The 25000-nt window shown below is 45.8% G+C and overlaps 3 protein-coding genes across 6 annotated transcripts in view; all 3 read right to left on the reverse strand.

Moving 5' to 3' along the window:
• Positions 1-11378, reverse strand: part of pleca (plectin a) — a 101909-nt gene extending 90531 nt beyond the window's left edge. For all 4 annotated transcript variants that reach the window (XM_030346872.1, XM_030346857.1, XM_030346858.1 and 1 more), the window contains exons 1-4: positions 10916-11378; positions 9978-10015; positions 7189-7428; positions 2280-2550 (exon numbers count right to left, since the gene is read on the reverse strand). In XM_030346872.1, coding sequence (XP_030202732.1) covers positions 2280-2550; positions 7189-7428; positions 9978-10015; positions 10916-11108 — 742 coding nt within the window. In that variant the 5' untranslated portion in view covers positions 11109-11378. The remainder of the gene's footprint in view (positions 1-2279; positions 2551-7188; positions 7429-9977; positions 10016-10915) is intronic.
• An 834-nt stretch (positions 11379-12212) lies between these two features.
• eif3eb (eukaryotic translation initiation factor 3, subunit E, b) lies at positions 12213-19586 on the reverse strand. Its single transcript, XM_030347629.1, has 13 exons — positions 19451-19586; positions 18938-19055; positions 18521-18638; positions 18281-18323; positions 17811-17915; positions 17272-17397; positions 16910-17034; positions 16438-16564; positions 15427-15528; positions 14849-14958; positions 14174-14276; positions 13235-13369; positions 12213-12593 (listed from the first exon to the last, which is right to left on the reverse strand). The coding sequence occupies exons 1-13, from the start codon at positions 19538-19540 to the stop codon at positions 12558-12560; spliced, it is 1338 nt and encodes a 445-aa protein (XP_030203489.1). The 5' UTR covers positions 19541-19586; the 3' UTR covers positions 12213-12557.
• A 4427-nt stretch (positions 19587-24013) lies between these two features.
• LOC115535863 (transmembrane protein 74) overlaps positions 24014-25000 on the reverse strand; it is a 1930-nt gene continuing 943 nt past the window's right edge. Inside the window, exon 2 of the mRNA XM_030347414.1 lies at positions 24014-25000. This exon is cut by the window's right edge and continues 270 nt beyond it. Coding sequence (XP_030203274.1) covers positions 24415-25000 — 586 coding nt within the window. The 3' untranslated portion in view covers positions 24014-24414.

Below are 25000 nucleotides of genomic sequence, written 5' to 3' on the forward strand. Positions count from 1 at the left end.
CACTGTATTCACTATCTAACCCCTACCTGCTCCTTAATGACTTGTCTCTGTATTCACTGTCTAACCCCTACCTGCTCCTTGATGACCTGTCTCTGTATTCACTGTCCAACCCCTACCTGCTCCTTGATGACCTGTCTCTGTATTCACTGTCCAACCCCTACCTGCTCCTTGATGACCTGTCTCTGTATTCACTGTCCAACCCCTACCTGCTCCTTGATGACCTGTCTCTGTATTCACTGTCCAACCCCTACCTGCTCCTTGATGACCTGTCTCTGTATTCACTGTCCAACCCCTACCTGCTCCTTGATGACCTGTCGGTTAAACAGTGAAAACAGAAAGCCTACAACTCTACCGGACCCAGGCATAGCCTAAAGAAATAGCCTGAGGTTGTAGCGTGAGTCTGTAGCCTGAGTCTGTAGCCTAAAGGTGTAGCCGTTAAGGTGCAGCCTAAAGACGTAGCATAAAGGTGTAGCCTTAAGGTGTAGCCTGAGGGTGTCATGGCCCTGGTGTCTCCAACAAAGTAATGACAGATGAGTCCTGGATGTGCAGATGTGCCTAAGGAAGGGGAATTACCTCCCCATGACCTACAGTAAAACTAGAACCTTTGAAAGCCCATTCCCTTTCTACAAAGGTCACTCAACTCAAATACCATACATTGCCGACGCTGGTAAAATGTCTCTCACATAACTGACGAGTTACACAACAAGAGCACGAGGAGTGTTTCAGCTGACTCTGCAAACGGCGGTTTGTTCGATTATTGGGTTTAGCTTCAGGATTTCCAACACCAGGTGTTTAAGACATGGGGGTCATCCTTGATCCTTGACTGGAGGCGGGCAAGCAGGTGGATTCATTATTCAGAGAGGGGATATTTGGGACCTTTCATGTTTTCCTCCCACAGGAGAGGACTTGCTTCCGTTTTTTTACTTCTTCTTTCTGTAAAAACAGTCGCGTAAGGGAATTTCTTCCTTTGACCTCTGAACCAATGGGGGCCGAGTGGACATGATGGGAACCAGAGAACTGCAACTCTGGTTATTTAGATTCAGACGTTTTTTATTTTTCAAAGCGACTTACAGTGAACTCAGATGTGTGTCATTCACAGGAACAAGGACACTGGGAATCGAACCCAGTACCGTTTTGCTGGGAGTCAAACACCCTCACCACCGTTAGATCCATTCCTGAACACAAGTCACCGCCGAAACACAGGTGAACGTAAACACGACACAACATTGAACACAATCCCAGCCCCTCGGTAATGAGGTGCGTGTTTGGTGCCAGCTATCGACGTCCCTACCCAGCGATCAGTCTGCAGGCTGATAACCTCTGAGTGCGTCTGCCGCGGCCCTGAGTCCCCCCCCCCCTACAGACTGGCAGGTCTGATTGATCGCAGCCCGGATTCATGTTGCAGCCGTCCAGTGAGCTTGAGACACAGAAGCCTAGCTGATCTCAGACCCCTGGGCTTGAAGCCTGTCTATGAGAGTGGAACATTAACAGAGATCCACAGCATCAACACTGGGCCGTCACCGAGTAAGTAGGGCGCTGGTTCAAGGTTAAATAGTGTTCTTGGCTGTTGCTAAGTTGCTTATCTGTCCTAAAAGGTTGCGGCGTGTCTTAAAGACACAACAACCTGATTCAGAACTCCAATAAAGTGCTTATCTAAGCACACTGAACTCTCTCTTTAGCTATGTGCAGCTCTCTCAGGCCCCTCTGTCCCTTCGCACCTTAACAACCGTGGAAGAACTAGAGCCTGGATGGACAACCACACGCTTCTACGGTTCTCTTTAGTGCTGTTGCTTTTGTTGTTGTTGTTGTTGTTGTTGTTGTTGTTGTTGTCGTCATTTGCAGTGTAGCGCCAACAAAGTCACATGGACAGCACTGCAGTGTCAAAGCAAATCAATATCTAGGAGGAATCGTGCGCATTTATCGGAGCTCTCTCGGATAGGAATGGCCCTCTGCATCGGAATGGCAGAAGGAATGGAATCTGCAAAGCAAGCGAGGTTGACGCCGCTGCTTTGTAACCACTATCCTGTTGGACCGCTTTAGGCATTTCTTTCAGACAAATATCACAAGGAGCAGTATAAAAAAAAAATAATAATAATAATAATCATCAACTAATTGCTCCTTCCTTCCAAAAATGAAATCCGATAATCCATTCAGACGTCAAGCCAAGAGCCAAGCCTCATCCACACATGGCCCACTGGGGGGGGGGAACACACTCCAACCCATGTACACCCCGCCGTGACCCCCCCTGACCCCCCCTGAACCCCTCCACACGGCCCTACCTGCGATGCGGTAGACGGCCCTCTCGGCGGCGTCCAGGACGTCCCCGGAGGCCGACTTGGAGCGCTTGATGCGGTGGTGCTTGGGCAGGTTCCAGGGCAGGGTGTCGCCGCGCACCGGGGACGAGCTGACGGCGCCGCCGCGCTCAAGGCCGCCGCCGCCGCCGCTCCGGTCGAGGCCGCAGGAGCTCTCCTCGGACGCCGCCCGCACCAGGGGCCGGCGCTCGGAACGCCCCGTCCACTCCTCCATGGGCTGGGGGGGGGTCGCCCCGGCCTGGGGGGGGGGAGGAGGAGGGAGGGGGGAGGGAGAGGGAGGAGAGGGGAGGAGAGGGAGGAGTAGGGAGGAGAGGGAGGAGGGAGGAGGGGAGGAGGGGAGGGAGGAGGGATGAGGGGTGAGGGGGTAGAGGGGGAGGGAGAAGGGGTGGAGGGAGAAGGGGGGAGGAGAGGGGGGGAGGACGTGGAGGGGGAGGGGGGAGGTAGAGGGGGTGAGGAGAGGGGCACACATTAGCCTATAGTGGAAACACTCTGCAGGACCCACTGTGTGTTTGTACCTGGGACCAGGTTGGCTGCACTGTTCCTGACAAACAAATACATAATTCAGAGTTGGTACATTGAGCATGTGGGAAAACCAGAATTCAAATATGTCATATTTTGTTTTAATATATTAATCATGATGTCACAACACATTGATATTACATCTGCCATAAAGCCTCTCCTCACCTTGGTTCCTATCATAATCTGTGACCTTGTTTCGGGACATAAAGATGTCTTTAATAATCGTGAATCATGATGATATTATATCGATATTGACAGCGTTGGGAAATAATAATGATTATATTTTAATAACCATTTCCTTTTTTTGTTAATTGTATGATATTCTACATAGACTATAATATGTTAAGTATCGTGATGCAATGATTTCAATATTACTACAATTTTTTTTGGGTCATATTTGAATTCTGGTTTTGCCGTGACGGGACCAGAACAGACCGGTTCCGGCGCAGCGTCTCCAGGACAGCGGGTAAGAGCACTGGGCCATTTTTGATGATGCGTAAAGCAGGCGCCACCTCGGACTCTCCGCTGGCCTCCTTTCTGCTGACTCACCTGCACTGAAGCCCTCCAGCTGCTAGCTACAGCCTCTCTCTCTGAAGGGGCTGCCTCACCACCACCCTCCCCCTCCCCCCTCCCCCCTCCCCCCAACGCACTGCTAGCCCGGGACAGGTGCCCGCTTCTCCAGACGTTTCTCATGAGGCGACGAAGGAGACATTGTCTGCTCTGCACACCACAACAGTATAGTATAGTTACTGAGCAACTTTAGCATTCTTATTGAAAGTCAAAGACACAAAAGATGTACTGAGCTCTCTGCCTGCTGCTGCTGCTATGGTAAAGGACTTCGGCAGAGGGGGGGGGGGGGGGGGATCACTACAGAACGGTTCTGATCCAGAGGACAGAAAAGGGTAAGAGAGCATCTGTGTGATGGCCGTGCGTGACGGAGTGAGTCGAGACGAGTTCAAGTTCAAGTTTGAGTCTGTTATGATGAGATACACAGACAGACAGGGTTTGAGTGGGCTCTGAAGGGCTTAAGACAAGGCCCCTGCACCTACCCAAAACACCAACAATAAGCCTACACACCGTGACGTTCTATGGAACACACCATGCCCTCGAGACTTCTCTTTACCACGGCAGTACCGCTCTGCTCAGGAGCCAGCAGGTCCGTGGTGGAAAGAGGCAGGAGAGAGAGAGTGGTGGCAAGGGGTGTTTCATTCCCAGTCCAAAGGTACTGGGTTTGATCTCTGCTATCCATCGACATCCCAGGGCAAGATGGCCGCCCCCCTTCTCCTTATAATTTCCCGACTCAGTCTGAATTCACTGCAAATCACTTTGTGTTAAAGCCTCGTCATAATATATGAGGATGGAAACGTTCTTGTTTAGCTCAATGGAAACATTTCGGTTTGGAAAGCCAGTTTGTGCGATAAATATCAGGCTACTAAACATTAACAATGGGTTACTAATACATACAGATACTCATCCAACCCCCACTCTCTCCTTACTGTAGTGTTTCCTATCCCTGCTATATAAGCCACTCTTCAGATTCCTACAGAAGATTATTTCAAACAAATGATGAAATACAAGGAAATAGGCGGAATGATTCAAAAGATCCAAGCTGCATTAGAGAAAATGATGAGATTCACTTCATCATCATCATCCTCTTCTTCATCCGCACATCCTAGCCTTCATCATCATCATCATCGTTAATGGCTAGGGAGAGGAGTCTGAGAGCTATTAGTCAATACTGGACCACAGCTTCTGGCCTGAGAGGCAACAGACAATAACATAACGCTCTGAATGAAGCATCAGGAATATACAGTATAAACTGCTGCTCCTGCTTGAAGGATTAACACAATAGAGTATTATATCACCCAGAACACGTACAAACAACTGTGCTTTGGCAAGTGATAAACTGAAAGAATAGCTTGCATTGTTCATCTATAATACTAAAACACTAATAATCTAAAACAAACAATCGCATTCTTATTCAAATAAGTAGCGTACCGACTCTTTGGAAGGGTCATTCACTGCCGTCACCCAAGCCTGTTGATGGCCTGTTTAAAATACAGAGAGCTTTAGGGGTCTCTGTATTTAGTTACCAAGCAACTTTAGCATGTTTATAGAAACTCAAAGACATAGTAAAAGTCCTGCAGCAGCATTGGTTGCTGCTGCTATGGTAAAGGACTTCAGCAGCAGATGAATCACTACAGAACGGTTCTGATCCAGAGGACTGAGACAAGGGTTGAAGAGCGGCTGTGTGACGGCCGTGAGTGATGGAGTGAGTTAAGACGCGGTCGGCTGTCCTTTGAACCGCCAGATTAGCCTACAGCCAGCTCAGCTCGGAGTTGGGACGGTTTCAAATAAATAAATAGATAAATAAAGTCATAAATACATTATATATATATATATTTTTTTTTTTAAACTCCTCTGAACCTTTTTCCAACACTATTTCATTATTTCCGAATTTGTTTTGTATCCAACTCGACAGTCGGTTTGATAAATGATTTGAGAAACAGGAAAATTTATTTCCATTATCCTCCGGGATTAATGCAGTCCTCTGCATCTGTATCTGAATAGGTGTGCATCCACAGCGCTGGATGATGCTTCTTAATAGGCTATAGTGCAAACACCATGCGGGTCTGGCTTCACTAAGAGGAGACCTAAATAATGTATAACCAGGGCTATTTTACCGCATCGTTGATGCAGCAGTAAGACAGCATCACCGGGCGCTCCGCGTCCTCTGGGGTACTCACGACTCAAGAGTAACGGGCTGCTGCTCACTCCGTCGCGGGGACTCGGAACTCACTCCTGGGCGAACTATACTCCTTCGATTCTGTTCACTTGCTCAGATACCATCCACGAACGACCGGTCCTAGGGCAGCCCAAACTTCCGAGTATCATCATCATCATCATCATCATCATCATCATGAACTGCGGCACAAGGCGCGCCTGCGTCAGAAGAGCGCGGTGGTTCAGATGAGGACAAGGATACGCTGGTTTCCTGTAGGTGCACCGCCGGGCAACACGACCAAGGCTGTCTGCTGCCAGATCTGCTCTGCACCTGCCCAGGCTACCTTTGAAGCTATAGCCTATGCTAGGACCTCTTTGCTAGGATGACTCTACGGCGAGATGGGGTTGCGGTGTGTGACTGCGCAAAGTCACGCAGCGGGGTGCACGGCGAGACCCCGCAGGCAGCTCACACCTCCTCGGCAGCGTGTTGTTTACTACAGAGGGCGGTGATCTGGGTCTGAACCACGGTGCATGTGCAGAGGAACACATGCAACACCTCATGCTCCTAGAATATTATAATTAGGATAGTTTTTTGGTGCGTGGTGTTTGGATCGACAAAACTACATGTGGCTCGTCGTGATATATGCAAAATACACGCATGGACAGGGTCACACTGACTGTCATCTCAAATTAATTAATCTCCGCTGAATGTACCCTATTGTTAATTCGTGTGTTATTGAAAATGCACAGATGTATATTAAATGGGAAAGGAAAAGAGGTGCAATGAGCCCATGTGACCTTCTGTGTGTTGATGGGCTTTACGTGTACCGCTCCTGGTGCCAGCTTCTGTGCCAACTTTGTGTGCATTGATGCGTGTCAAAGTAGACTAGACTGCAATTGTGAAATTGTGAACCAAACCAAGGGCGCAGATCTCATCACAACTTAGAGGGGGACCACAAACTTCTAAAGTTTATGGAATTTATTCAAATGGCACATCAATCAACGTATGTGCACATCAATCAACGTACATGATCTTATCTGCTGTAACAGACACACATAGCCATCAGCATAAAATATATATTAATTATTTTAGTAATAACTTCTATTGGGGGGACAACTTCTTGATATGCCCATCCGCACACCTGGATGATATAATGATAGACGAGAACAAGCCTACACAAGCTGATCAGGGTCACTCCAGATGACAATGTAATCTGAAGATGTTGTAAAACAACCCCATGCACTCAGTAAAGGACACCATCACAAATTATTATTATAGGGCTGTGTACTCCCTCCTGTTGTACCTGCTCATCGACACCACCACTATCATCATCTTCATCATCATCATCATCATCACCACCTCCATGTTCCCCATCCTCCTAATCATTATCTGCATCATCATCACTACAACCCTCTGCATCATCATCATCTTCACCACCTTTACCAACACCACCATCACCGTCATCTTCCTCAGCACCACCACCACCATCACCATCCTGATATTTATCTTCATCCTCATCACATTCATCCTCCCGACCACCACCACCACCACCCTTATCCCTAATCTTTATTATACAACCTTATGCACAAAGTAATTTCTCTAAGTATTTTCTTCAGTTTCAATATTTCCCACCTTTTCCGTGTCATCGACGGCCATCTTTTCCATTCCGGCTTTATTGCCTCGTCTCTTCCTCTTCCTCAGTCCAGGACCTGGAGCTTCCTGCTGTCCAGAGGGTACGACCACGTCCTGTCCAGTGGGGACAACTTCCTGTCTAGACGTGACTGCTTCCTGTTTAGAGACGGCAGCCTCCTCCGCCTTGTCTTCTTCATCTAGGAGAAAGGCAACATGCTTCTCTTTCGTCTTCTTCTTTTTCTGAAACAAAAACAAATCAAATCAAATTATTAAACCAAAATTTGCCAAATTCCACAGTGAAACAAAACAAGGCTACAAATGGCTTCACGCAATACAGAACCTCGTTCCCAGGTGTCCTCCTCTCACAACTGATCACCGAAGCCCCACTTAATTTTAATCCAGGCCATGAATTCATTTTGAGGAAGAACTCAATTGGTTTTCTGGAAGATCTTGCAGTTCTTAGAAGATTTAGAAGTCTGGAGAACATTTAGCAGTCTGGAGAACATTTAGCAGGCTGGAGAACATTTAGCAGTCTGGAGTACATTGAGCAGTTTGGAGAGTGCAAGATTGTCTAGTGGAGATGTTCGGTCCAATTTGAGTGTGTCTCATTTGGACACTGACCCCCCCCCCTCGCTTGGCAGGCTGTGTTGAAACCAGAACAAAGACGTTTGTTCCCATTCCCTTGCCATTGATTTGATTAGCGCTGTCAGGTAAACAAATAGCCCTCTGTTCTTCTGAATCTTTGAAGGACTCAGGGTTACCCCGAAAACTAGCCTGCAACCATCGAAAACCAAATCTAGCGAGCTTTTCAAATTAAGATCTCTTTCTGAAAATGTGTCAATATCTTTTTTATAAAAAAGTAGATGTCTAAGTACTAATGAAAATGTTGGCAATTTTATTTCAGATTGTTATAAAAAGAACTCCTTCAGAAAAGCCCTTTTCTTAAAATCAGGTAAAGGACAAAACTAAAATCAATTCATATGAAACAGACAATGTATTTATATTGAGGTAGATGCTATGTATGCTATGTATGCTTTAATAAAATGCATAGCATTTTATTAAACGATGACTAACAACAAATTACCCCCCCCCCCCCCTTTTGAGTCACGGCCTGAAAATCATGCAGTATTGTTTCAAATTGAAGATTTAACAATTGGAATTTAAAATATTGGTTCCAGGCCATTCATTCATCCACAATCATTCAAACACAGAAGCACTCATGGGTTCATACTGGAAGCTTTCGTGACTCAATGGATACTGTGACAAACTGAAATGCAGAGGTCTGTTAGGAGACCCAGTGTGGCAGTTAGCTTTGTCAAACTATTGTAGCAGAGTCTCTCACTTGAGCCAGAGTTACATGTCGGTTTAAATACCCATAGCGAGCAATGTTGAGCAATCAATCTTCAAATGTCATGTCAAATATTTATTTTCACAAAAGGCTAACTGTTCCATCTGTGTCCTGCGGCTATCCATTAGCTTCATTCTGCAAGCACACATACTTGGCATGTAACAAGAGTATAAACCAAGACAGATTTAAATTAAAGGGGATATATACTTGTGATAAGATTAGTTTAAATGTAGATAGCTGAGCTGTAGTAAAAAATGTTGGTTACCATTTCGGGGCTATACATCGTCAAGGACAACTGTTTTTACTGTTTCAAAAGGATATTCATTTTAGAGGGTTGGGAGTCCTGAGACTTTCCCGCAAAACTTGTACCCATTTGAGTTTGAAACAAAGAGAGAAAATTACAGAAAGATAAAAACAGGTTTTGAATGAACTCCTAGGGAATGTATTAACATGAATTAAAATATGAACTGATGTATGTATGCACAAGATGTATAACCTTAAATATGAACCAAACTTTCAACTAATGTTTGAACTAATGTATGAACTTGACGTGTGAAATAAAATATGAACTACTGTAGGAACGAATGTCTGAACTAATGCATGAACTGAAAGCCCTCCAAGTTATTATCTGCAAAGACCACAGAAGCCATTTTTTTAACATGAGTTGGAGAACCCTCAGCAACAAGCGCTCTGTACGGATTGTTCTCCAGAGAGCGAACGAGAGAGCGAAAAAAGCCAAAGCCTTGATCCGGTCTTTCCGAAGTCAGTAACAGTCTTTGTTGGCTCATGAGGAGGCTCATCTCCTCTCCACATCGGCCACACACACAGACACCGTTACTCATGGAGACTCTCAATGCAATAACACACGCAGACAGCTCATCGCTTTGTGCTCTCCATCTGGGCATGATATGGCATTAATACCAGGACTTTATTACAGGGCTCCAGGCCGTCTCCGCAGCCCAGAGAATAAGCTAGGGTATGTCCCTACACCTAAGGATGGTAATTACGGATGTTCTGAAGGTTGAATGGCGTCTTGAATTTGAAGAATTTTAGCCTGAATATATGGCTTACCAAACAGTCAGTGGATACCTTTCTGAGATCTTTGGTGAAAATTTGTTCCAAACACTAGCAGGCGTTTTAATATCTGCTTGATTATTATTTAGAGCATGTGAACTTCTACATGCACAATCCCTTTTTTCAGTTCAAGAAATTCAACGTGATACTTTGTTATGTAGTGATTGCTCATGATCGACAGCAATGTACAAGTAAATGAGGCCCTCTACAGGCTAAAGTATGAATTATTTTAAAAGGACAGGATGCTCAGGCGTCTGTACCCGGGTTTAAGGCCTCTGTCGGTGGTCTTTAAAATTTACATTATTACTTTCCAATATATGTAACTAGGCCAAATCATAATCTATAATGGTACGATGAATTTTCTCACCTGGCGTGAACTCTTTGCCTTGGACTGGTTCACCATAACTGTTTACACAAAAACAAGGGAACAAAAAGTTAGTCTAGTTTCAGATCTGACACCTCTGGGCCGGCTTCAGGCACGAAAATGAACAAGTAACTCATTGATTACTGACTTATTGAAAATTAACTGACAAACTGCGTCGTTAAGTAGGCTTATTATACTAAGGAACCTGAAAAAGAAAAAAAATACAGAGCAGGCTACATTTGAACTTTTGTGTTTCAAAGGTCTGTTACAAACAGGTCTATTACAATTGTCTAACACATTAGGCCTATACCATGAGACCTGAAGGTCCAGTGATTTAGGGGGTGGTCATGTAGGCTCTGGAGAACTGAGTCACGCTGATCAGTTGCCATGACTCGTCAAATCTACCCAACTACCCAAGTTGGGTGGTTGGTTTGGCTGTGAACCCACTGGCTCTTATTGGCTGTTGGGTTACCCAACACGGTTCACAGCCCGCTACACACCGCTCTTAAGTCTCCATGGAGTGTGTGTATCCAAGCATCAGTTTAAAAGGCATGCCTATATCATTATGTTTAAATGGTTTACCCGTGTATTGAAGGATAAATTCATTCATGAATGTACCATTGTATTCAGCCAAACTGTAAAAGCACATTGGAACAGTAATCAAGGCCAACTTCAGCCGCAGAAAATTCCCTGTGCCAGCGATAGGTTCTGGAAAATGTAGGCGGGGTGGCGGTGTGTTTGTGTGTGGAGTGTGTGGGGGGTGTGGGGAGGGGGCCAGTCTCTTGGAAAGGAAATACTCTCTATTTACAATAATTGCAGCAGTTGTAAAAACAAATAAAAAGAGGTTCCACTAAATTCCCCATACAGTAACTCTAGCCGTCTTGTACTAGAAGTTTTGTTTCATTCGCCTTTCATCTTCCCTCCCCCGGAGACACACCTACCTTCCAGGTACCTCTCCAGCGCCGGCGAGGAGCCGCGGCTCCGGGCGTAGCAGCAGAAGAACAGCGCCCAGACCAGCAGAGTGGCCAAGACCAGGACCAGGACCCAGAGCAGCCGGGTCACAGCCGGGTTCGTGGCTGCCCATGCCATCAGCACATCCACGTCGATACCCGAAAGTAAACCTGACGCCGTCATGTCACCGGTGTTGATGTATTAAGCGCTATGGCTCCCTGTACTCTGCCGGTAGACGTGCGTCTTTGATCAGATGTTGGAGGCTACGAATCACGGGCTCCGTCTCTGGAGCGACTCGGGGCAGCACAGCGGCTGCGAGAGCAGGAAAAGCAGAAGCCACAGATGGGTACCAGCTGTTCCATGCACGGCTCTCAGACCTCAGCCCACGTCGACTTGCCGTACACGACCGCGTGTGCGTGTTGAATCATAACTTAAGGGGAAAAAAGAAAAACGAACTACTAGGCTTGATGTATGCGCGTGTGTGTTTGTGTGTGTTCGTGTGTTTGGAGGAGTGGCCAGGAGTGTTATTTTTGTGTTTGACTGGAAGAAAGCCACTCCCAAGGTGAACACGGATTGTCTGATGGTGTAAATGTGCACTGTACACGCATGAAACATGTCACGTTAATTGCAGACGTGAGAAATGCCCCCGGAGCGCCTTCACGCCCAGGTACCAGATCCCCTAAGAGGATAATGTCGGCGGGGAGACGAGGCGCTAATGACAGCCTGTCACTGCAGGATTTAACTAGATATCCGACATAATAAATCACACTGTTTTATTTATGACATCGTGACACATCCCCACTCTTGGAGGAAAATGTATTTTAGTGAATTAGATGATCCTACTTAATGGAGAATTCAGCCGCGGCTTGTACAAGGTCAATATTTACTCTGAGATACGGATCGTTGCAAACCCACGTCCCAGAGCCGGATGCAGGGCGATGCTGTACACGCCTACTTTAGCCTGGTGCTAACAGTTCTGAAGAAGTTATACCAAGAAAAAACGAGTTTTATAGCGAACACAACACTACAGCCAGCAGACCTATAGTGGCCCTTTATTTCTTTTCCATATAAAGTTCTAAACGATCAAAAATTATCCATACATCTTTGATCGCCAAAGCTCGGACATTATCTTAGTCTGATTCATTCAAAATATTAACGTTCTCCATCATACTGTGGCTACGTTGCATCCGTGTCTCCGAAATGTACTCCCGTTGAAATCCAGACAAATAGCGCCATCTAGCGACGAAATGCTCCAGGGTGTCGAAGAGAGGAATCAATGACGCAGTGTTATTTCAAGAGACTCAAAAATCTTTATTTTGTCGATGGCATGGAACAATTGTGGTTGTTTTGCAGTTTAAAAAAAAGTCCCTCATAATGACGATTGCTTATCTATTTTCCTTGACAACTCGATATGGCCAGATCAGAAGGCAAAGACAAAGTTGCATCATAAAAAGAATAGATAAGAATTATTAATAATTTTAGCCTGGACTCCAAATGTTGAGGTCCCCCAGAGTCGAGGACCACATTATACTGGGAATGTGGTATTAAAGAGATGTTTCTTAGGAACCTGATATAATATATAGTCTGAATAAACACCACATCAGCCTCCTCTTCCTTCTGATTGGCTGATCCTTAGAAGCCAGTGTCTGTGGCGGCCCAGTTTGGCGTCTAAGCGGGAGAAAAAAAAAGGAAGACGCATTAGATACAGACACACATAAATACGAGATACAGACACACAATAGTAAAAAAAAAAAAAAAAGGAAGACGCATTAGATACAGACAGACATAAACACGAGATACAGACACACGATACAGACAAAGAGTGTATCTTCGTATCCCAGACTGCAGGATCTACACATCAAAACCTGGAGCCCAAGACATCGAACGCCCTGTTAGGCTACAGCTTCCCTTCAAAGCAACGCACCTCGTATTCACATACAGGTCATAAAACTAAAAGCTAGGGTTGTCGTAAGGACGACTTGCTCAAGGGTGCCTTCAGGGGAGCTCAAGGGCTTCAATCCAGAGTGCTTTGGCCTAAGAGTCCCTGACCACTAAACTATCCTGGCTCCATTTTATAAATCCTGGCTCCATTTTTTAAAATACCCGTTTTTTTTTCCATTGGTTTTATGTTCTCTTTTTTTAAAGCATCCAAAACAAAATTCCTTTGAGAGGCCAACAATCCTCATCTTATCAGAGACGCATCTTTTTTTAAAATGGCAGCCACCTTATCAGAGACTCGTACCCTCCCTTCCCCACGACCCCTCACCCTACAGAGACTGTGTGAGCGCGTGCGCTGGTGTGGTTTGTACCTCAGTGCGGGCACTGTGGGCCAGCTTCTTCTCGATGTTCATGGCCAGCATCTGACTGCGGAAGGACAGGCTCTTGGTCTTCTCTATGACCTGCTGGTAGGGCGACACCGCGTTGTTGCCCATCACCACGTGGCCCTGGAGGGGGGGGGGAGAGAGGAGGAGAGGAGCAGACGGAGGTCAGGACGGGGAGAAGTACAGCTGCACAGACATCTCGGTTCGGGGTGTGGCTCTTTTGGGTTCTCATGATTTGTTTTTGAACACTGGGATTTATAAAATAAATAATATATATATTATAAAGAGTTAAATATATGAATATATGAGTTTACATTATTGGATTTTTAGAAGTTGTGAATCATAGATAATAAAAATTGTGATGCTTACGACAATCAATATTCTCTCCCCTCTCCAGTGTCTAAAGTACTCGCATACATACTTGGTTGGACACCTTTCCTCCAAAGTGTTTTACAATACGGTGTGTGCATATAGGCTCAGCTCCCAGCCCCACTCAGCATGGGAAGCCCCAGTGGGAATCAGACCTCTAACCCTGGCGTTGTTAATACCATGCTCTACCAGTTCAGCTACACAGTTCAAGAATTAAGGCTTGTTCAGGGACAGAAGCTCTCCTGTCCCTGAACAATAGGAGCTCTCGACCCTGGAGCTCCACTGGGTGGCAAACACACAGTGCTTGGACTGCTTTAACACTTGAGGTTAAAGAATTAACCTACTCTTACGTCTTTAATTACTGGTTTAGGTAAGCTTTTCCCTGTAGAAATATATATAATCCATCTACAACTCTATGGATCAATAAATAGTAAACCTGCAGTTCGACCCTGATTGTTCACATGGCTCAAGGCCAGAGGTCAGACTATGGCCCCAATATGATCCCACATGTTTATCATTGGCTCTCACGAGCCAATGATAAACCCATGAAGTACTCACCAGTTTGGAGTCTATCTTGGCATCTAGTCGAGCGTTCCGGATGAGGTTGACGATCCATCTCTCGGCTTCCTCTGGGGTCATGTTGAGCTTGTCAGCCAGCATGCTGAAAACAAGAGGAGGAGGAGGAAGGAGAGAGAGAGAGAGAGGGAGAGAGAGAGGTAAGCACAGTCTCAGAGGGTTCATATCTCAGACCGAGGTGTGAGACAATCCAAAAGTCAACGCAAAAAGAATAGAACATACATCCCTTGACTGCTATAATTCACTACTGGAGCTATCTAGGAGAGTTGCAGTGAATTCAGATACAGGTCGGGTACTGGGTTGTACACTTGGGGATCAAACCAAGTAGCGTTGGGTTGTTAAGAGTCAAACACTAAAGACTCGACGCTCTCCTGCATGCGAGAGGAACCTCTACCGACTTTAGCAAGAAATCACTGAACAGCATACATTGTGCGTCTTCCCTTATTGAAGTGCTGAATTTATGATGTTATTTTATTGAATAAGAATTTGACTGTGTGACCCGCCCGGGGCATTTACAGAAAGTGTACTATACCTCTCAAAGAAAATAGTACAATAAAAATGAAGACGAGCAAGAGCTCTTTGGATGGGCGGAGCTGGTAGAACCAGATTCTTTAGGGGGAAAAGATGGGCTCTGGGGGGGAGGGAAGCCTTCAGTACCTGATGCTGATGCACTGGTGGATACGGCAGAAAGTCTCAAAGATGAAGAGACGGGCGTTCTCGATGAAGTCCTCCAGACAGGCCACCAGGAAGAAGTCGTTCACCAGAACCTGAGGATCCAAGAAGTACCGCAAGGTCAACAGACACCCACAACAACCTCTCCGTCTCCACGGTGAGCGGCTGACTGATGATGTGATGGGCTCTACAGGCAGGGTGACGGCCCCTTGAAGGCGTTCAATAGCTTGGGTCTTGACTAAGGGACACTGTCAAAAAGGTTGATACGACGGTCAGTCAAGCCTCCATTTTACTGCAAAATCAAACTAGACTTGTCCTTAGAAATAGAAAATATCCATACCAAGAAGCATTTACTGAAAGACTTTGATTAAAAAGATCTGTGACACACAGCCTTTTAAGAGTCCACAGCACAAGGAATAGTTAAAACATTAGTTTTTGCATGGTATGAAAATAAGCCTTAGGGACAATTCCAATCGTTCTCAGAGTACAGGTCGTAACTTCAAAGCAAACTGAGGGATTAGAGAAACCATGACGACAGGGGGGCGTGTCCTGTAAACACTCACCGACTCGCACTCCCTCAGCTTCTTCTGGGCGCTGTCGAAGTCAAAGTTCACGTAGAGGCACTCCACAAACTCCGTGATGGGGTCCTTGTAGGTATATGACTCCTGGGAGGTGGGTGGGAGAGAACCCGACCGTCATTCACGTGTGTTTGCCAATAATAAATCACATGAATTGAACTCTGAACTCTGTGGTGCATTTCCAGTCTCAGTGGACGGTCAGAAATGCTTCCATTCCATCCAGCCATTAAGCCCTGTCAAGTCCTTTAAGTTAATGTTATCATCTCTAATGATTACAATTGTATAGTTTCATTTACAGTGTTTCTATGCCCTGTGAGGTCCCAAACAACAATACTATCACCCACCCAATCACTGAATCATCCCTCCATCCAGTCATTGAATCATCTCTAGATCCATCCACACACCATTAGTGGTGTTATCATCAAGGGCATGGTCAACCGGTGGGGATCCAGCACGCGGACACCCAGACACTAGGGCTGGGTATTGCCAGGTACCTCACGATTCAATTCAATTCGATTCTTTAGGTTTTCATTCAATAACGATTTGATATTGATCCAATTGCTTCGATATCGATTCAATAATACGTGCAGATGATAAAAATACCTAAATATTATTTAGAATTAACCATTTCATAATGAATTAACCATTTCATTGTGAAAACTAGCAAAAAGGGAATACACCATTGTATAGTATTGTTCCTGTGCTAAACTTGCAGCATAAAAGTAATAATCATAACATTGACAAATGTAAAAGGGCGTGTACATTTAGGCAAACTCGCTTCTAGATTATAGAGACTGAGTATACTTCTTTATTATTATTTTTTTTTCATGGAAATAATCGATTTAAAAAAGAAATCTGAATCGAGAACAAATAAACTGCAGTTCATTGATGAATCGATATTCTTACCCAGCCCTATCAGACACCCCGCTGGGGAGCCAGCACCCCCCCCCCCCCCCCCCCCCCCAGCTCCACCTCCGTCCCCCCCAAGCCCCTCACCTGTTGGATGACCTTGACCAGGTCCTTGAGCACCTGCCGGCGCTTGCGCACGTCCTTGTTGGTGATGACGGCGGTGGTCAGGTAGCGCAGGATGTGGGGGCACATGGTCTGGATGGCGTTCAGGTACCTGCAGGGAGGGCCAAGCACACGCCGCTTAGACACTTGTGTACATCGGCCCATAATGGGAGTTATGACGTCCACCTCAACAGTCACTGTTCACACTTATTTCCGTGTTAGGAAAGTGTTCGGTTACTCTTGTGTATGTGGACACATTTGTTTTATTCTTGCTTATATTGGTCATTTACTTTTAATTCTACCAGACCCGTAACTTTCACAGTACCACCCAAATGCCCTGCCTAGGATTAATAAAGTACCATTGTATCTCATCATCATAGGCCTGAGCTGCCATCACAACAGCCGCCATGGGTCCTACATGGGGGCTGCGGAGGTACAGAACCAAACGGCCACTTACTGGGGCTGGTAGAGGAAGAGCTCGATGATGTTGTCCCGGCCCTTGGGGTGGTTGAAGAACACGAAGAGGGACCAGTGGATGAGCCAGGTCCTCTGCTGGAGGGACTGGAGCGGGGAGCTCACCGACTGCGAGGGAACACACAACACCAATCACATTAGGGGGGTTCTGCCCGTGGTGCACTAGGACGTGGTTTTTAAACCCGTTGTTAGCCACCCACCCGTGTTGTGCCAGGGTACATTCAAAACAACAGAAAATATAAAGATAATTGAAAATGAATATCTTATTCGTTAAGCCTGGTGCAACAGAGCCCAACATCAACGTCAGAAGCCTGGGCAAGAACCAAGAGGCCGAGGTTCTCTTACGTTGTTGTCGATGGTCTCTCTGAGGCGGGTGAGGTCCTCCATCGCTGCCTCCCAGTTCTGCATGAGGATCTCAGAGGCCAGCTTCCCCCACAAAGAGCTCAGGGCATTCCTGTCCGTGGCAGGGACCTGCAGCAAATCAGAAGCATTTTAAGTGCCGTGTTCACCTCCACCATCATGAAGAGAGGTTATAACAGACAAGTGAAAGGCACGAGAACGTGTGAGACCCAAGACACAGTTCAGTGAGGTAAACCCAAATGGGACAGGATGGTGTAGTGGCAAGTGTGATCCAAATCCCACCCGCAAAAACACTGTTTGATCCCCATTGCCCACCACATAAAATGCAGGCTTCCTGGAGCAACATGCCCAGCCTCTACCAGATCCCAGATGAATGACATGCATCTAAATTCCCATTACACACATTGGATTAAAGGGTCTGAAATGCTTGATAGTTTTATAGAGTAAAACTAGCATGTCATAATTTAGTACTCTAAAACTGTTCAGTGAATGTGTTTTATGAAGAGCAGCCAAATTTCTATTACCAGCACACGGAAGAAGTAGAGGTACTCCGCGGCCCCGGAGTAGTTACCGCACTCGTACTGGAACTTGGCGTACCGGTAAAGGGTGTCCAGGTACTCCTGACGGAACTAGAAGAGAAAACATGAACGTTTTGGTTTGGTTCATTAACACAAATTAGAATCGCTTCACTATATTAAATAAATATAAGCAGGAAAATTAAACCATTATAACTATTAGCTATGAACTATTCATACACTGCGGTTAGTAGGCTCCAATTGCATCCAAATAAATAATGAAAATATGGTGCCATTACACCTTGTAGGAACATGCATTATGTGCTATAACCATAGAAAATTATGATACCCTCTTTTTATACACCAAATTTAAAAATGAAAAGTAGGAGGCTGGTTTTGCTTTCATCTGGAAAATAAACGTCCGATTGTGGACACAAATTGGGCAGCACCTGGCAGGAAATGAATAACAAACCACTTACATTGTGTTTCTCCGACAGGTAGTCAAAAAGCATCCTCCCATCCCTGAGGAAGATGTACAACAATTAGCTAATCTTAATCTTTCATACATCTCCATCAGATCATCGATACAGCGCTTGTTTATCCATAGTAATTGTGTATGCTGAGTTTAAATGAAATTGAGGAAAACTGTGACTCAATCATTCCCAATCATTGTCCCATAGCTAAAGCGTACGTTAGCTGGGGGGAGTTCCTTTGCTTACCTGGTGGACTGCATCTGGCGCGTGGTCTCGGGGTCCTCAAACATCTTGACGATGGGCTCCGTCTCCTGCTGGAGCTGCTTCAGCTGTGCCACCACTGTGGTCCTCTTCTCCTTCAAGGCTGCAAGATCACATGTTCTTTGTCACTTCACCAGCGGAAATAACTATCTCATAATACTATTCATGTCTGCTGAAAGGCTATTGACCATAGAACCATTAATGTATTAAAATGGTCAGGAATGGACTGCAGTGGATTCATAGGAATGGAATCCAATTTATGTGCAGCGAAGTGGTGCTTAAAATGTCAATATTGATGAGGGATATTATTGGTTAATCGAATAAATGAGTGTCTTAACTGTCTCCGAGACATTATTAGTCAGTTATATTTTTTACATTTAATAGAACCGTAACCAGTCTTACTGTGTGGGATGTCCTTGTCTGAGTAGAGGTTTTTGTACACATCCATGGCGAAATCCACCATGTTTGTGTCGCTGAGAAGGTCCAGCTTCCCTTGGAGGAGTTCCTTTTCATTGTAAATCTTAAAAACAGAGAGTAACACATATTATACATATATTGCATTGTGTACGGATGCTACCCTCATTACCATCTGGTGTTAATGTTCATACGTCCATAACATCTAGAACCTTGCTATAAAACACGTAAAGATACCGATAAAAAACAATGTCCATCGATTGTCGACAGAAATATGTCCAAATTATAGAATTATGTGACACGAATGGGAACTAGGTGAGGCCAATGTACCCAGCGTGGGCTAGCTAATGTAGCTAGTAACGTGAGCCGGGGAAGATAAGGCTAATGCTAGCTAGCACCGCGGTGGCTCGTGGAGGCTAAATTGTCGCTCTAACGCTAACAGAATTTCACAAATTCTGGACCAAATGTGTTCAATCCCAATCAGTGATAAAAACGACGTACCTCTTTGACGGAGAGGAATTCCAAGAGGGGAAAAATCAAATGCCGGTCCAAAAAATGGGCTATCTTGGTGGTCAAGTCGTAGTCCGCCATCTTTACGGCTTCAAAAAGAACTTTATTAACAAGGTGTCTGAATAAAACAAACACTAGAGGCAGCAGAGCAGGGACAATTGATTGTATATAATAACGGAGGATTTTTTTACTAGGGCGTAGTTTTTCTGACGTTAACGTATACATTCAAAACATATACACAAGCCAAATATAAATATATATGAGTGAAATATGAGTGATACACTATTTTATGTTATATTCCGTGTATAAGGTAAAATAATTGTGCAGCCAGTGTTTCACGATGTTGAAATTGTATTACAGTGGAGTATCTACACGTGTGCCGACATGATGAGAACAACAACTAAATTGATAAAAACTAAAACAATTAAAAGTAGTGTTTTAGGTCAAATCGTTCACCACCTGCTGGTTGTTGACTAGAACTACACAATAAACATGATATGCCGGAGTAAAAGGGCCGGGGTGTGTACTGCTTTCTAATTAGATATAATGAGGATCATTATTAGATCATTAGGATTTCAATAATTTAATTTGCAGAAATTGGACTCTGTAACGATCATAGCTGCACAGTGTGTGTGTGTGTGTGTGTGTGTGTGTGTGTGTGTGTGTGTGTGTGTGTGTGTGTGTGTGTGTGTGTGTGTGTGTGTGTGTGTGTGTGTGTGTGTGTGTATTCGTCTGCGATTTGTTCGTGTCTCCATAGGCTTGAGTGTACATGCAACATACACAAGCTGAGCTCAATTGCCCAAGACGAAGAGTTATCCAGCGTTGGTGTGTGTGCGTGCGTGCTTGCGTGTGATGTGTGTGCGTTTCCGTAGGTTGTGTGTATTTAATGCTATATACAACATACACTAGCTGAGCTCAATTGCCCAAGAGGAAGAGTTGTCCAGGCTGAATGATCCATTTACCGCTAGAGCGCCACAGCTTATGCCACATGCCGCCTCTGTTACAAGCATGATGCTACGTGTCGTTTAGTACGGCCAAGCAGTAGGATGGCCCTGGTCTGTGGAATTCCTGTGTGTGTGCGTGTGTTTGTTTGTGTATGTTTTCTAAAATAATTAAAATCTGCTTTTGCATTTTCAGTGGTTAAACAATTAACAAAACGGACAATCTGTTCTTTCCTTTCCGTTTTTCCTCAGTCTATATAACATGTGAAATGTCAGTTCAATTACACATATTATGTGGATGTTTTCAATTTTAAAAAAACATTGTTTTAGAATCTAGCTCAGCTTCAGCTAAACAGAAGAGTCATGACGCTAGCTGTGGGTCTTGGGAGTGCCTTAAGTCCTGCTGAGTGCCAGCGAGAAACATCCTGTCCATTCAAGGTCTATCATCCATAATTGTAAGGACAATGTGTTAGATCTAAATGGAACCAAGGTCTGAGCGATTCTCACCACAGATAAGTAATTCCCCATAGCAACAGATTTGGTTTCTATGGTTATCCTCTCCTTTCTCAGAGGACACAGATGGCGATAAATGAACTTGGTTTACTCGATTTTCTGCAGACAATAATGTTATGAACAAAGTCCAGGCAAATGTGATTACCAGCCCCGGACTTGGACAAATACATGGATTTGATGTCCCTTTTCCTCTACTGGTTTTTTTCAGTTGAATTCAAGTAAAGAAGGGTGCAATGTAGCAGATTAGGGTGTTTGGCTCCTATGTACTGGTTAATCCCAATGTCCATCCCCATCCTGTTGAATTCACTGTTTGGCACTTTGGAGTGTGTAAAGTGTAAAAAAAAAGACAGTTAAAGTAAATTACTCTACGTTGACTAGATCATAAAGCCAGCCAGTGAACTTTCGACAAAGCCTCATCGATTTGCTGTCAACTATCCACTCCTACTTGTTCACTATTTGAAGCTCTGTAAAGTGGGTCAATTCGAAAATAGAGATATTGAGTTTAAAATGTTCTGTGAAAAGTTAATTTGACTTTCTGCACCCCATTCTCCCAAGGTGGCATTTGTTAGTTTTATGATTGCGGTGGTTAGAGCTAAACCTCTATCCCCGCCCCTGAACCATTATCTGGGAGGAGGGAGGGGAAGGGATAGGATGATTGATTTACGGTCATCCTGACTTAATCAGGTAATTGTATAAATAAACATGTGGAACCCTTTTAGGTGGAACGATATTCAAATTCCTCAATCCGCTCAGCTGCAAATTCATCAGACATACTCTGATTATGTCATTTCACTTTAAACTGGGTCAACGATTCAGTATTAAGTTTGTGTGTGATCAGTCCACACTTCATTTTTTATCCAAGCTTAAAAACAAAACATAACCCCCCAGTCACCCCCCCCCCCCCCCTCCCCCTGCTCCCAAGCCCCCTCATGTCTTAAAATAGTGGCTGAGTCCACCTGCCGTTGCTATGCAACTAACGGAACCCAAATGAGTATTGAGGAAACGTTAACTAAAGACTGTATCTCAAGACACTGCCTAGATGAGGAGGGGGTAATCCCTAGATCAGCCCCGTTAAGCTGTGTCGTTCCACAGAAACATCACGTACACAAATATCTTTCTTTGCACTCTCCCTAATTCCCCTCTCGCCTCTCCCGTTCTCCCCGACTGTAACTGGGTAACCGCCACCGCACCGCACGCCATTTGCATTTCTCTGCAGATTCATGGCAGATGCTGGTGAGAACAAGCAGTCAGACCACGCGACGTGTCGCCAACGTAGAATCGCTCGCTCCCCGGTGGGGTGGGGGGGGGGGGTGGGGCCACATCGCAGCCACATCGCCACACCCAGGCTCTTGACCCCTGGCAACACCCCAAACTCCCCCCCCCCCCCCCCAAGCCCCCCTCCCCGGCACATCCAATCCAATTCCATTTCCTGCCTCCAGCTGCCTTTAATGATTATTCTGAGTAGGCCCATTCATGAAGGGAGGAAGGAGGGGGGGGGGGGGATTTCGTAGCTAAAAGTGTGTGTGGGGAGGGTGCATGTGTGTACTTGTAAGTGGATGTGGATATACTAATGGCACAACTGCGGATTGCGGTATATGTTTGTGCCTCTGTGTTTGTGTTGGCCTGTGTGTGTGTGTGTGTGTGTGTGTGTGTGTGTGTGTGTGTGTGTGTGTGTGTCTGTGTCTGTGTCTGTGTGTGTGTGTGTGTGTGTGTGTGTGTGTGTGTGTGTGTGTGTGTGTGTGTGTGTGTGTGTGTGTGTGCTTGCGTGAATGCGTGGGTAGATCTGTCCAGGGGGAATCTCTTGCTAGAGGAAACATAGACACTAATTAAATCAATGTTTTTCCCCCACCCACGTGCAAGGATGAGTCCTTTGACAAACCTTTCTCCTACGGCATCCACCAGGCCGTACATATACTGATCCTGGTGCGAAGCATTGGAAATATCGCTGTCTCCCAACGTTTTAATGACCCCATTAAATGAGGATGGAGCGAGGCCCAGGCAACGCTTCAGCTCGGCCGTTTCAGCGATTTGATCCCCTGCTATTCTTTAACGTGTAGCCGTCGAGCACATGCTTTGACAGAACGTCATGCACAGTGAATTCAGGAGCGAGCCGCTAAGGAGCCCGTGTGCGGTATCCTGCTCTGGTGTGGCCCACAGGTAGACATACTGTGGACACAAGGGGGGAATCGAACCCGGAACCTATAGCTGTGGTACACCGGCTTTTTCCCCTCCCCCGTCTCACGGGAGTGTGAGAAGAAAATGCATGGTGGTGATGATGATGGTGGGGATGATGATGATGATGATGATGACGGTGGGGATGATGATGATGGGACTGTGGCAGTGAGCGACTGGCTAAGCCGCCCCATTCACTGAACACATAAGCGTTGGGCTAATGCCGTTTATTCACGGCGCCGGGGCTCATGGTGGCTCAGAGGTAAACCTCGACTCTGCTGCCAGGCCGCGCGCGCGCGTGTGTGTGTGTGTGTGTGTGTGCGCATGTGGGGTTGTGTGTGTGTGTCGCTTTCAGCCGTACCGCAATGTCTCAAAAATAAGGCAGGTCCTCAGAAGGAAAAAGGGTTGATCGAGGGCCCAGTCTCCATCGATTAGTATTATTTTCGTGGAACACTTAGAAACAGCTGACATGTTGTTTTTCTTCATCTCTCTCCCTCATCTATCCCATTGCTCCCACTTACCTCCCTTCAGTTCCTTTCCCTCCATATCTCTTGCTTAAGGTGTATGTGTTTGTGTGTGTATGCGTCTGTGTGGTTATGTGTGTGTGTGTGTGTGTGTGTGTGTGCGTGTGTGTGTGTGTGTGTGTGTGTGTGTGTGTGTGTGTGTGTGTGTGTGTGTGTGTGTGTGTGTGTGTGTGTGTGTGTGTGTGTGTGTGTGTGTGTGTGTGTGTATTCGTGTGTGTGTGTGTGTGTGTGTGTGTGTGTGTGTGTGTGTGTGTGTGTGTGTGTGTGTGTGTGTGTGTGTGTGTGTGTGAGGGTTTGGTGTGTGTGCATGTAAGCGTGTGTGTGTGTGTGAGCGTGTGTGTGGTGGACGGCCACAGAATGATTGATGATTCAATGGACCGTAGGACATGAGTGTGAATGTGACGTTTTTATTTTCCCTGTACAAAGGAGGTTGATATGGTTGAACTGTACATGGTCAATGCACACGCCTATACAGTACACACATCATACAGTAGGCCTATTCGATAGGTGTGCAAAACGATGTTGTTTATCAAATTCCCATCTCCACAAGGGTACAAAGTACATACTCCAGGACCCACAATGCATCATGCAATAAAACGTAAAGCCTTGTATCATACATGTTTGGTAAAATGTGAAGTCAATGCACGCAGCAAATCTTCAAACAGAGCCCTGGGTCGATGGGTTTTACCCAACATAGTTTTACAGGGCTTTTATTTTGGTTTGTACCTCACCAAGTGTCCCACTAATAAGACATCATTGGCAGGATTTTATGGTGGAGTTTTACCCTCTAGTCTGTCGCATTAATTCAACGGAGCGCTTCTAAATCCGTTGACAAATGAGAGGGCGATTCCCGGAGTGGGGTTGGCCCCCCTGCTCTTAGATTGATGGAGCCGTATAACTTTGCCGCGTGCTTGGAATATGCAAACGCCTTTCTCCTCATCGACTCCCACCTCCACATGGACACCATGAGCAACATCGCGAGCACCGCTCCCCCCAGAGTGAGGAGGCATAACCCCGCTATCACGCATCTGTCCAGGTGGGCCCCCACTCTCGCGTTCTCCCGCTCCAACCTCTCCATCTCCCGCGCGGACACGCTGTCCGGGTCCACTCTCACGTCTCGCGGGACCACGTAGGATATGCCCACTAGAGATATACCCGTCACCAGACAAAGCACGCCCGTTATAAACCCGTAGTCCGCCGACTTCTCCGAGCCGAGTTCTTGGTCGGCCAACATGAAAAGTTCCAGGTAGTCCTCCTCGTGGAGTTGGATGGATGAGTTCTGTATCAAGCCGAGGTTCTCGTTTCTAGCGGGACTGCTTTGTGTCCGATCGTGGCCGCTGAAAGACTGCTCCGTCTCGTCCTCCCAGTGCGCCGCTTTGTGTTTCCGAAGT

The sequence above is a fragment of the Gadus morhua genome, chromosome 22 (assembly GCF_902167405.1).
Source record: "Gadus morhua chromosome 22, gadMor3.0, whole genome shotgun sequence".
Classification (NCBI taxonomy): Eukaryota; Metazoa; Chordata; class Actinopteri; order Gadiformes; family Gadidae; genus Gadus; species Gadus morhua.

Coding starts and splice junctions, on each gene's coding strand:
- eif3eb (XM_030347629.1), bottom strand. CDS start 19,540: ATGGCGGACTACGACTTGACCACCAAGATAGCCCATTTTTTGGACCGG. Junction 19,056..19,450: donor AATTCCTCTCCGTCAAAGAG/GTACGTCGTTTT, acceptor TCTGTTTTTAAG/ATTTACAATGAAAAGGAACT. Junction 14,277..14,848: donor CACCAGTGCATCAGCATCAG/GTACTGAAGGCT, acceptor TCTTGTTTTCAG/CATGCTGGCTGACAAGCTCA.